The following is a 13,360-nucleotide window of genomic DNA, read 5'->3' on the forward strand; positions in this document are numbered from 1 at the left end:
AGTAATTGTCACACTGTATACCTGCTTGAATATGACTGGCGATGACATTACTCAGATTGTCGCCAACTGGCCTATGAAGCGTGTCATTGGTGCTACCTGAATTTACACAATGCTCCATTCCACATCATCAGGTTTCAGTACAGAGCAACAGCTCACTCGAAGTTCCCCGACACTTAAGCTGAGCTATTCCTAGGTCTATATTTTGAATATGCTGCCTCTCTCACTCTTTCCATTCCCCCATTTTTTTTAATATAAAAATTGCATCATACATTAGCATGGCACACTGTTTTTGATGGATCTCCTTTTTGGTACAGAAACACGTGAGAATATGTGTTCTTGCTGCATTTACTTGCTTGGAAATGATTGAACGGTACCAGTCAGCTAGTAGCCATGCATCTGATTAATAAGCCAGTGATTTTGATGCATGAAGAAAGCAGCCAATGCTGGTGGCATTTCATTGCTTGGCCTGACCCCCATCCTCTATTCCAGTTCATCAGGTTTCAGTGAAGAGCCACAGCTTACCTGAAATTCACCTCACTCTTATGAAGTTCATTCCTCTCCAGCTTTCTTTTTTCTGCAGAGCAGCTCTCTCTCCCTCCATCCACCAGCTCTTCTGAGTGCTTTATTTTCTTTGTCCTTTCCGTGCAATATGGAACTGTTTATGATCGTGATCCATTTCTGTCTCGGCGTTGGAACACAAGAGATTTGTGTCAAAATTCTACTTCTTTCTGACCTCAACAATGGACATCTTGTGCATTTTAATCAGTGTGAATAGTCATTATTTCTAGGTACATGCTTAAGGTTTAAAAAAAATAAAAATAAAGGCTGAGTATGTGAGTGTGGCAGTTTGCATCACTTTGTAAGTACTACGCTCCAGTAATGCAGGCAGAACACAGTGCATATTTTTCCCACGTACATTTTAGCAACCTCTATCTTCTAATGTAGATGTATGCTGCTGGTGCTTCTTTCATCACCATATGCTGTGTTTTTCTGCTCTTTATCTGCTCCACATCTCCCGCTCTTCCTCTCACTTTGAGAGCCATTCCTCTCTCTTAACGGGAAACTGTGGCTTTTTCACTGACAACAGCTAGTAAAACAGTTGAAGTGTCTCGTACAGTCCTGCACTCCTCTCCTCTCCTAAACACATATTATACCAATGCATTACCTTAAAAGTAAAATCAAAATTCTGCATTTTGGCTTTTGAAGTGTGTGTCTGCAGCCACTTCAGTGTAGGGTTTATGTTAAGTGTAGAGTTAATTGGCTGAAAATAAAAAAGGGTTCATCTACCGAACTAAGCTAATAGCAATGCTTTCTAATGGGCATTAAGCTAATAATGATGCTTACCAATGTAGAACTTAATTGCAGACCAATACATAGGTCCTGGGGCCCTTTTGACTCTGTCACTGGCTGGTCGAAGGCTCTTCGTGTGGAGTTGCACGTTCCTCCCGTCTCTAAATGGGCTTTATCTGGGTGCTCCAGTTTCCTTCCACAGTTTAAGAAGAATAAGCAAGTCTGTCCCAATGCCCTTTAATGGACTGCTTACCTTTCCAGTGTGCCCAATCTGCAAATCCCCTACACAACCAAGCAGGGCTAACACGTGTTCTTTAAGTGCAAATGGCAGCAGAAATGTTTTTGCAAATGTACCGTCAATGGGTACAACAGAGACTACACGTGTTGTGCTTCCATAATGTAGACGGGTCCCAAACACCATGGGTTCTACTTTTCCCATGTGGCAACTTGGCAGTCTCTTAGTTAGACTGTATAGCCTGACATGTACCCAACTCCAAACAGTGTACTACACACACCTTCTGCTTTTAAGTCTTAAACTGATAAAATCATCAGGGTAATTTTCTTAAACTTCGAAAAGTCACTTAAGACAACAAACAGCTGTTTTGGTGCCCCTCATGACGAGTTAACCCAAACTTAATGGGTAGAAACGGTGGAAGACCCATTCACTTCATATAATCAATGCACTGTTCTAATGTCATTTGTAACAATTTCAGTATTTTTTATTTAACACCAACCTGCGTTCACAATCACATCTTTCCATTTTCGTAGTGTAACATTTAAATATGGTTGTACGTATATAGGTTTCAACTCGTCTTCACTTCACAACGTTTAAACTAACTTACAGGTGACACCTTTTAGTTGTTCAGTTGTTCTTTCTGGGACTTGAGCCTAGATGTTGATGTGAAGTTCATACAAACGTGTTGCGTCATGTGACATGCAATGGCTCAATTGAACTTGAGGAGGTTCAGTTCTCGTTTGCTTCAGTGTAACACATCTAAGTATCGTTTCATTAATTACCTGCGTGTCTGTGAAACTTAAAGACGCCATAGGCCATGCAGAGTTAAAGATGGTGTGAAGAAGGAGGGAGGTAAGGTAACGCTGAAGACAAGCAGGCAGAGAGAGTGGCATGTGAGAGCGACAGGACAAGGGTGAGAAAGAAGGGAGGGACAGAGGTGAGACAGTGATGTAAAGGAGTTGGCAAAGCGTAGAAGGAGAGAAAGCCGAGAGACAGACAGCGGCAAATCGAGCTGCTGGAGAGGTGAGTTAAATTCAACAGCTGTAAATGTGTCCTGAGGACACTGAAACAGACGGTTCAGCATGGCGTCAGTGTGTTGGCATATGCATCCACCCCAACATATGCGTGAAATGTCATAGAGCCATCTACTTGAGCGGCATTAGGTCACAGTGAGGGCTCATTTAGTGTTTCCTTTAAGTGCACCATGTGAGGCACCTACTTCAGGAGGCTCCATTACCTTTCTCACAGAACAGCACATGTTGGCTCTTATTGGTTGGGCTTAATTTAACCGAATGTGAGGAACACAGGGGCATAAATAGACACAGCAGCAGACGTCAAGCAGAAACAAATATGAATTAAATGCTGTGATCTTTGCTGATATATAAACCTGCAGAGTGCAAAGCACATACAGAGCCAAAACAAGAAACTCAAGTTAATGTGATATTCATTACGAGCTAGAACAGATGGTGTCCTAAAGAAAGCTGACATTTCATCAAACTTTCCTCAGGGTGTGCACTTTATGTCTCTACATGCGCTTCCGTCCTGTGAGAGCTTTTATAGTTCTACTTTTATTTCTTCTAAGTGGGGAGCACCACCACCTGATACCATCTCATCACGTTCTCATCATTATTTCTGATGAGGGCTGCAAGGTAAAATATCTTATAATGTATAATGCGGAAAATATCTCTGCGTGGCTGCATTTGAATTCGACACACCCACTCTGCACAAACTTTCTTTTCATTTTTTTTTATTTGCAACGTTCTGTTTATGTGAGTTTGAAGAGTGGGAAAGCCTAACGTAACACAGGCGATGCAAGACTTTACAGTATGTACATGTGTGTATTTATAATATGCATTCATATAATCTCTGTCTAGTGTGTGCTTAGTCCCCAAAAGGTTTTCAAAAAATGATTCAATGTGGCCTTCGACTCGCACAGCAAGTAGACTAAGTGCACAGGGATCTGCATCTGAGCCCTTGTTTCACCCAAACATGTACTACCGGTACCCAGATGGTACATGTAAAGTTAGCATGACCAATATAGTCACAATGGACACATTTGAAGGAAATATGCTGTCATTTGCTTGTGTCCAAATAGCATTTCTGAAGCCAAACCTCCAGCCCTGCATCCACCTGAAAGCTAGGGAGAAGACGATTACGTCATTCCCCACTCCCTACTGGGCTGAGCTTGATGTTTGGGGATAGATGAGGTCAGAGCCCAGACACCAAACATCACCGCTGTACATACTCAACTTCATTCCTGTAATAATCTTTTCCACATGTGCAGGCGGGGCAGCACTGAACTGCTGCTGACCTCAAGCCGTCTGTCTATAAAAAGGTGTTTTGATCATTCTCTCCCCATGATGGTTTACCCAAAAAACAACAGTAATAAATGGCGATGTTAATCTTTTCCCTGCTAAGGAGTCTTAACCATTTATTACCCTTAGCCTGTATGAAAAGAAAACCTTACCCGTAGAGGTGGCAGATCAAACAGCTGTCTCACAAATCAAGTTACTGCACTGACGAACGACCTATTTTGTTGTTGAGGATTCAGATATGAGGACTTTCTGTTTCTGTCTCGTGAATTATGGATGCGTAGCAAAACAAGGGCTTCTCCTTATGTGTAGTGTACGAGCAAATGTGCATGCAGCAACAGAGAATTTGCATCCTTTGTTTTGCCGGCATGTGTGTATATAGGATGAAGCTTGGATTGTTGTGTCACATATGTGTGTGTGTTTGTGTGTGTGTGTGTGTGTGTGTTGTGGGAAAGACTTTGCAACCAGCGCTTTCTCCTCTGTGATTATGTGCACACTTGAACACGTCTACATACATACCAAATAACATCATCACCAACTCCCCGCCTGGATCCCCTTTTGCTTCGCCCCTCTCTGACCTAGTGAAACATCCAATAATCTCCCTTATTATTGCTATGCGGGTGGAGTCGCCACTTCCAAGAGCTCTTCCACGTCTTCCCGACCTCCTGGGCAACCCTGAGGGTGACCTGGAGTTGAACCCGCAACCCTTTTCCCATTAGGATCAATACTGAGATCTGAGCGGCCCCGCCAATGCACCTAAATCCTGCTGTGGTACCTCTGGCATACTGATTTGTGTATGTGCGCTGGGAGGTTGGTGTGTGTGTGTGTGTGTGTGTGTGTGGGGGGGGGGGGGGGGGGGGTTGTAACATAAAAGACGTAGATTCTTTAGGCAGTACCTGTGTGTGTGTGTGTGTGTGTGTGTGTGTGTGTGTGTGTGTGTTTGTGTTTGTGTTTGTATGTTTGGGAGGTCATTTTAAGGTCAGAGCTTGATGCCAATAGACAGGCACATATACAAAATGTCATTTTTTGCTCAGATCATTTCATTTATTTATTGCAATCAGGATGTGATGAGAACTTCACTAAATAGCAAAACACATTTTTGAAGCAGACTACCTTCAATGACCACTTTTCTCGCAAAAAGACACATGTTTTTATTTGAATAACTAGTTTTTCCATGCGAGTTGTTGAAAATTAAAGTTTTAATGCAGTCAATAAGTATTTAACTTTTACAGCCCAATGACCTTTTTTGAAAGTTGAACAAGGACCAGACGAAGATGACGAAGAAAACAGTCTGGAAATCAGAAGCAATATATCTGAGTTGAGAAATCGTGTGCTTCACACTCCATTTTGAGACGTAAAGTCAAAGATAACGCCTCCGCTCAGGCAGGACACTCACAAGTTTGCAAAAATACTCATTTTAGTTGCTTTTCTTATGTTTTGGAACAATTCTGTGGAACCACCAGCAGGTTGATGTACAGAAGGTATAAAACCCGTCAAATTGTATGTATGACTAAATTATGCTCATATCATGATTAATAATAATGCTAAATTTGCGTGAGGCTCCATTCTTCAAAAAGTTCTGTGTTTTGGTGACTTTTCCATTTCGTGGAAGATGTAGTGAAGCAGTTTCGTACGAGGCCGTTATCTTCAATACCCGGTTTATGGGAAGTTTTACTCGACGGACAAAACGCAGTTTGTAGAAAACGCCAAGAACTGCAGATTACTCCTGTTTTAAAGTAAAATGTCAACTACCTATCAGTCCCCATTTCATCATATTTGCCACCATCCATTCATTTTTGTGTGTTTCTTTCTTTCTATCTAAGCCGTATAGTATTTCCTCTTCAAAGACAACCAGCTTGTGTTTACAACTTTTAGACATTTCCCTTGTCATCGCTTTTTTTCATAATATCCGCCTGTTGTGTAGATCTTCTTACATCTGTTAAAGGGTTGCATAAAGGGAGTGACTGTTGTTTAATACACAAGAAACTGTATTTTCAGCATTTCAGACACCTCATATCCACACACACATAGTGTATTGCTCTTATTTTATTTACCTTCTTCATCACCCGTCATCGTCCCTCATCTCTGTTCTGTTTGTGTCTCTGCAGTTGAGTCCAGGCATCATGAACACAGTAGTGAAGGGCACCTTCAATGTGACGCTCAATAACCCTCTGGGCCCCTGCTGTTCCCCCCGTGTGGCCCCTGGCCCTTCAACGGCCAACAAGACCTTTAACTCTGCCGCACCCAACACTTTCATTGACACCAGCACTTCTTAGCGCTTTTTGTGGGTCAAAGTTTAGAGGAGAAAGGTGAGTGGGGTTTAAGGTCAAGCTTAAGGTCATCACATTTCATTTCATATTCTGTGGAAAGCTTATTTCTCATGAATATTTATGCCTACCCATTTCTGTTGAATATATAATCGACAACGAGTGGGCTTATTTTCAATTATTGAATTGTACCTTTACTTAGCTTATTATTTTCATGAACAGAAGTGTAGATATATTTTCATTTTGCAATAGTTATACTTAAAAAAAAACAATTGAACGCTATTTTATTTTGCTTTGTGTGTGTCAAAACCCCAAATTAGCTATGAAATAGCAACATCCGAGAAGTGTTTCTCTGGTGATTGCCTTCAGTGTTTCAGGTGTTAGAAATGTTTCTCACAGTTCATTTACAAACCCGAGTAGCTAATTACTTGTGATGTTTTTCTTGAATTTATCGGAGAAAACTACTGACAGATTAACACATGCTTTATTTGTTTCAGGCAGCAGTTTGGAGGAAGATGGCTGATCTTCATTCACTGTCCCAAAGTGAAATACCTACAGCTGATTGTTTGCTCATTTTTTCAGAAATGACAAGTTTGACTCACTGATTCAGCTGTTTTTATGGATCAGTTCTCTCTGCATAAACCACTTTGCTAATCAATAACAATTAAAAAGCCATTAGTGTGAATATTGCCTGAGGTCTTTTGAAAGCATGTTCCTCTTGATGTCTCTTTGTTTTCCTGAAGCAGCATCAAAAGATTCGATCTGACAAAGATTAAAAATGATGACGTTTTTGCGAGAGAGATTTTACTGAGCTGCTCATACTGGTTAATGACAGGAACCCTGGATCACATGACCATTACGATTTCAACTCACTTGTCCTTTGCAGGCCAAGATTGTCAGAAAGCATGTTTTATTGAATGACCATGAACCAATGCGTCTGACAATTAGAAGAATATATATATATATATATATATATATATATATATATATATATATATATATATATATATATATATATATATATGACCACCAGAGAACAAGATGTGAAAGGTACAGTGTTGCTTTTGCTCATTAATCATATGCCTATACCTATAAAATAATCATATTTTGCCGTAAGTAAAATATGCTTATTTGTTCTCTTGCCGACAGTACAGAAGAACTATGAAGCGTTTCTCATTTGGTCGTTAAATATGAAGCTTCAGCCGCAGCTGCCAACGTGAGCGAGTCTCTGCTGATTGCCTGGCATATCCAAAATGACAACTGTTGCCGGCCAAGAAAAACTCTGGCACATATTTTACCCTATGTAAAACCCCACTTAAAACAAAACCTGCTTACAATTTTGTACAGATTAAACAAACCAGCTATAATGTGTTAATTATTGAGCTTTAAAGGTGCTTGTTGGTGGATTCTTTTCCCTTCAAACAGAGCCAAATGAGCTCTTTTTCTTCCGTTGCCAGTCTTCATGCTAAGCTAAGCTAATTTGCGATCGGCTGTAACTTCATATTTAAGTCCAACACAGACATTAGAGTGGTATAAATCCTGTAATCCAACACTCAACAAGAAATAAGTATATAATAATAATAATAATAATAATATATTCAAAATTAAGAAACAAATTGCCTTATTATAATATATGATATGTCTCTTAAATGATCCAATACTACTCAACCTTCTCTGGACCCTGGCCTTGTATATCTAGTATCAGTGAGGCAGAGATAGCCGGCTGTGACTAGGTGATGCGGGCGGTTCAAAGTGTCAGATAAACCACTTTTACTGGCCGTTATCTTTGGAGAGTGTAGATTTATGGTCCTCATCTCTGCTGATCATTCACCATAAATCAGCTGTTCATGGCTGTGTGTAAATGTGTGTTCCCAAAGTTTATAGACAGAGACGGAAAAAGCTCCAAGAAAGAAGATGTCCAGATGACACCGCTCAGGTAGCTTGTGTTGTTGTCATATCTGATATGAAATAACCTTTGTAGTTGGCTGGCTCCCCCCAGCCTCTTGCTTACTTCCTGCGTCAGATCCGTCCACGTCCTGCAGTGTTCAAAATGTCTCTGTGAGCGTCCAGAGAAACAGGTTCGATGCAGCACCATGTCTCTGATTGTTCCTGTGGGCCTTTTAGCCTAATGAGGTGTTTACCCCCTGTCATTATTCAGCTGGGAGCAAAGCAGGAGACAGAGGGGGAGAGGGGAGAGAGAAAGGAGGGTGAGATACACTTTGGATTAGAGACTGAAGAGAAGAAAGAAAGAAAGAAAGAAAGAGAGTAAAAGGGAAAAAGGCAAGTGGAGGATGAAGGGAAAATGAGAGATTGTATATGGGCAGAGGAAATATCAGGGAGTTGAAAGAAAACGAGAGGCAGAAGAGGAAAGAAAGGCATGGAGGACGGGGAAAGAGCCGGGTGTTATTTATGCCTCCCCCGGCACTCGTCTTTACCTTTTTTCCCCCCACGAGCTGTTTTACATCGGCGATCTAATTAAATCAAATAAATCACAGCACACACACACACACACACACACACACACACGCACACAAGTGCGCACACGCAGCCACAACAGCCCCTCCTCTTTCCGAGATTGTGAACACCCCCTCCACCCGAGATTGAATAAATCTCGATTATGGTGCATTACACAGCACATCATTCATGTTGTTTATAGGGCTAAAATATGCAAACAGACCAGGGGCATAAAAGTGATCGATGCTCAAATGGGCTCTGTTTTTCTGCTCTGTTCTCATCTCTCCCGCAGCACCAAGCGGCGTCACTTACATATGTCTCGTGTGGGATGAAGACATATTACATTGTGTCCTTACTCTGTCCCCTCATGATGGCTATTGTCATTGTCTTTGTGCCCAGGCATCCAAAAGGCATTTTCATTACCTCATTCGTTAAAGCCGTCCAGCCATTATTAAATCTAATTAGCGCTGCCAAACTTTGAAGCTGTCGCTGAGGGATCCCTTGATGATTGTAAAACAGGGGTAAGTTGATCAGTGTTTTTATCGGTTACAGTGGGACTCTTAATACATGAACATGCAAACAACCAGCTGCCGCTAAAGCTGCAGCTCCTTTCCAAGAAAGAACTGCTTCTCGGAGATCATTGTTTGGGCATATGTTGTCCAAATATGTTGTTAGCAAATGTTTTTTTTTCTTCCTTTGGCCGACAGAAGCACCACATTAATATTCATATTCCGTGCAAAGCAAAGTTTAAAGAAGGCTTTTCAACAGTTAAAAAATAGAAAAACTCCACATAGTACGGTATAAATCCATGATGGTGATCATCATCATCATCATCATGGTTTATTTTATTGTTTGGGGGACAATATCTTCTGTCTATTGAGAAGGTAAACCTCACTTACAATAGCTATGAGATGTAAAATGATGCTTTCAAACTAAATACTCAACAATAAAAGTGTTAAAAAAAAGTGTAACAGGGTATAAAAGCTTCATGTTAAAATACAAAATAATAATACAAAATCCATTATAAATCCTGCATTATAAATTCATAAAATATATTAATAAACAAGATAAAATGACAGTTTAAGAATGTACAATAAATGTCAGCAGAGAGTCCACGTGCGTTGGGGAGATTATTTGTAAGATAAATATATTTTTTCAACTGGAGATGGACAGTGGAGCAACATCCTATTGAGATTGTTTGAGTTCTGAGTTAAAAGGGGTACAAATTAAGAGTGGAAACATTTGCATCACAGCTTTATAGATGAATAAAAAACAAATCCAGTCTAAAAGCGGACAGCTGAGGCCACCTTTACAATCCAGAGTCTCTATATAATGTTTAGTTTGTGGTTTCTGTTGTTATACTTCGACAATAGTTATAATCTCACATTAAATGTGTTTTTTTTCTGGTTAGAGTTGAGTTTAATTCCATTAATTTAAAGCTTTTCAAAAATCTAAAATATCCTGATGTATAACTGTGAAGATAACATTTTGCCCATATCATTCCACATTTCGTCATTTTTTTGTCAGATTTAGCTGAGAGCATTTGCTAATGTGCACGAAAGCCGAATGATTGAGATGGATATAATATATTCAATCATAATTTGGTGGATCTGTGAGTGTTTGTAAAGCACTGAGCATGTAGATGGACGTATGCTGCAGGGGGGTTTGGCGACGTTCTATTGATGGGTTGGTTGTTTTGTTCCAGTGTTCATGAATCCCTGTAAACTACAACCTCTCGCTGCTGCGCATATTACAAAGTAAAGTCATTGCTGAAAATGGCCAGAAGTCAAACTAGTTTCATTATTCCTCTGCTGACCTTTATAACTCATTCTGTCAATACATGTAAATGTAAAGTGCTATGTTTAGTCACAATCATCTCAAGATGACAGCTTCGCATTCGCCAACACAGCTCGGTGAAAGCCAGATTAGCTGGTGTCTTTAATTAAAGGAGATGTACAGTCGGGAAGGAGAATCAATGTGGAGGTTAACAAGTGCTGACAAGAGCAGAAGAGACAGCTAGGCTTCATTTAGATACGCTGAGAAGAACAAGACAGGGTTACAATCACCGGCAGTCACTGCTGAACTCTTCCCTGCATCGAGCCACCTTATAGGCCTGCAGCTGCTGTGGATACTTTTCTTTCTTTAATGTAGTGCACAAGGGCATTATGGGGGTTTCATGATTCGGAGCTTGTCAGGAAGCAGCTTGAGGCTTCTCCAGAAAGGAGATTTACCAAACAGTAACTCCAATTCTTGTGAGTAAAGGTGTTAAAACAGAGGCCTGTAACATGTAGGTGAAAACTATGGATTATGATTTAGGTCTTTTGTTGCCTCTTTTGTTTACTGTCACTCTGTACCACCATCTACTGCCTATAACAACCAAGACTGTTGATATACTTTCTCAAAGTGTTGTTGTTGCAGGTACACAAAGCAATATTCTGATTAGTTAAAAAGTAAAAAAAATCGCAAAACACTCACTGGCACACATCTCAACGAAAAGATAATAAGTGTTATACACTTGGCTGCATTACGTACTTTTTCTTATCCTTCATGCACACACACACACACATACACAAACAAACGCACACACACACGCACACACACACAGGTAGGAGTTCATCTTTAAATGGACCACTTCATCTCCTGGGGGGAAAGGAGACGAGACTCTGACGTGACATACGTGAGTGAGATTAACGTTACACTCTCTCTACTGTATTTGTGTCTGTCTCATCTTCGACTGGTCGTTTCTTTTGGTTTATGTTCATTGACATGTCTCTGTGTGGCGCTCTGTATTTAAACGCTGTTGTGTTGTAGCTGCAGTCTACTCAGAGATCTGGATTTCCTCCAATTGTTGATGTATCGTTTGTGCAGTGACCTATTGACTGTGTTTGTGCACGCCCGATTGCTGCGTGTGAGAATTTCTCCGTGTTTTTAAGCTGTCCTCTATGATGAGATCAAGATTCAATATAGAAATGAATACATGCCTTACAGGCTTTCGTTTGTCTCACAGACACAAATGCCTACAGTATACACGAGTGTGTAACTCTTTTACAGTCATGCACGGATGATATGTGCGGTTTCTTTTTGAAATAAGAATACTAAGAAACTGTTTTAAGTGCACATGTAAACTTTGATTGATCCAATTAAACTCAGCTCCCTTTTCAAAGGTGATAACGCTCAGTTTGAATTGATATTGTCAGGGAGGTATTGATTTCAATAACTGTTTATTGTTGCGGTTTGCAGCGTTGTTTTCTAAGGTCATATTGAGTTTAACTCTGGACAGTGTGTGGTTTGCCATTTTACACCACAGTATAATGGCCTTACTGATCTGAAGTTGTTAACTTAGTTGGTGAAATGACGCATGGCCCTACACACTTTATTTCTGTTTGTGACCTGTTTGACTTTTTTTCTGAACTCGCCAGTTCATTTGAGTAAATCTAGCTGGCCCCACAAGCATGTATATTTATTTAAAACGCCTTCTTTGAGCAACTTTTTTGTGATTATTCACAGAATGCCAGAGAGTTACATCTATTGACAGAACAGAAAGAATGGCGGCCTCTGGTTTTGCATATAAGGCAGACACTGCGAGATTGCGTTCTTTTCTTTCCAAGCGCACACATCATGCTTTCTCCGTCCGTCCGTGTGTGTGTGTGTGTGTGTGTGTGTGTGGAAGCGTTGGAGCATGTGTATGTTATTGTGACATATTGAATCCATCCCTAAGCTCTGTCCGCTTCAGTGCAGCGAGGGCCTCGGGGCCACTCATTTATCTTCCTGGTCTTTGCTGTTGGGCACAGCTACGTTGATCCTGATTGGCAGCCATTACCGAACCCCGGTGGGAGGACACGCCTCATTGGTTCAGAGCAGATTTGAGGGCGGGTTGAAACGAAGGAGAAAGAAGTGTGTGTGTGTGTGTGTGTGTGTGTGTGTGTGTGTGTGTGTGTGTGTGTGTGTGTGTGTGTGTGTGTCTGCGTGCACGGTTGGATTTCGTTGATGATGCTGAGGTGTACTCCGGCTACTGTGTCACTTTGGTATGATTCATAGTCGCTCATAGAGTGATGTTTGAAGAAATGAGGCATGCAGACATGTTCTTACACACTCCTGCGCACACACTCTCCATTCGGTTATTGACTGCACTGTGTTTTGGGTTGTTTGCTCCAAATGTGTTTGCACTCCTGTATGTGCCTGCACATCTTTAGACTGTACGGCTGTATCAGCACCACACGTGAGTATGTGTGAGAGTGTGTAAATGTGTGTGTGTGTGTGTGTGTGTGTGTGCGTGTGGTGGTCTGGGTGTGCCTCTCTTCATGCCTTTTTAAGCAGCAAGGCACTTTAAATGGAAATGTACTTGACATTTAGGAGGAGATGTAATCAGCACCCATTAGAAAGCAGCTGATTTCCTCTTCAGAGCTCCCTCATTGCTGTCCCTCTCACACCACCTCCTGTGCAACTCTCTCTCTCTTTTTCCATCTTACCACTATATCATTCACACTTTTGATTTATTTATATTTTTTTCCGCATTCTGTTGCGTGTCCTTCTCTTCCTTTTTAAATCTAATTTACCTGCACTCACTCCCTCTCTCCCTCTCTCCCTCTCTCCTCTTTTATTTCGTCATTATTTGGATCTCATTCTCAAATGGATAGCAGGAGCCGTCTTTCATCCTAAGTAGTGAAATGGTGAATACTGTGTTTTGTAAATGTAAGGTTGAGATCGCAGCGTGACAACATAACAAACAAATGTACACGATTACGAAAACGGTCACTTCTATTATGATGAGTCAGGGCTCAGGACGTTGCTTTAAAAATGTT

At 40.9% G+C, this 13,360-nt stretch overlaps 1 protein-coding gene across 1 annotated transcript in view; it reads left to right on the top strand.

The window, feature by feature from the left end:
• Positions 1-6,663, top strand: part of stpg2 (sperm-tail PG-rich repeat containing 2) — a 47,470-nt gene extending 40,807 nt beyond the window's left edge. Inside the window, exons 13-14 of the mRNA XM_068566682.1 lie at positions 5,946-6,146; positions 6,602-6,663. Of these exons, the coding sequence (XP_068422783.1) occupies positions 5,946-6,113 (168 nt within the window). The 3' untranslated portion in view covers positions 6,114-6,146; positions 6,602-6,663. The remainder of the gene's footprint in view (positions 1-5,945; positions 6,147-6,601) is intronic.
• Positions 6,664-13,360: the final 6,697 nt, after the last annotated feature.

The sequence above is a fragment of the Clinocottus analis genome, unplaced genomic scaffold (assembly GCF_023055335.1).
Source record: "Clinocottus analis isolate CAN_PGR_092001 unplaced genomic scaffold, fCliAna1.0.p SCAF_7, whole genome shotgun sequence".
Taxonomy (NCBI): domain Eukaryota; kingdom Metazoa; phylum Chordata; class Actinopteri; order Perciformes; family Cottidae; genus Clinocottus; species Clinocottus analis.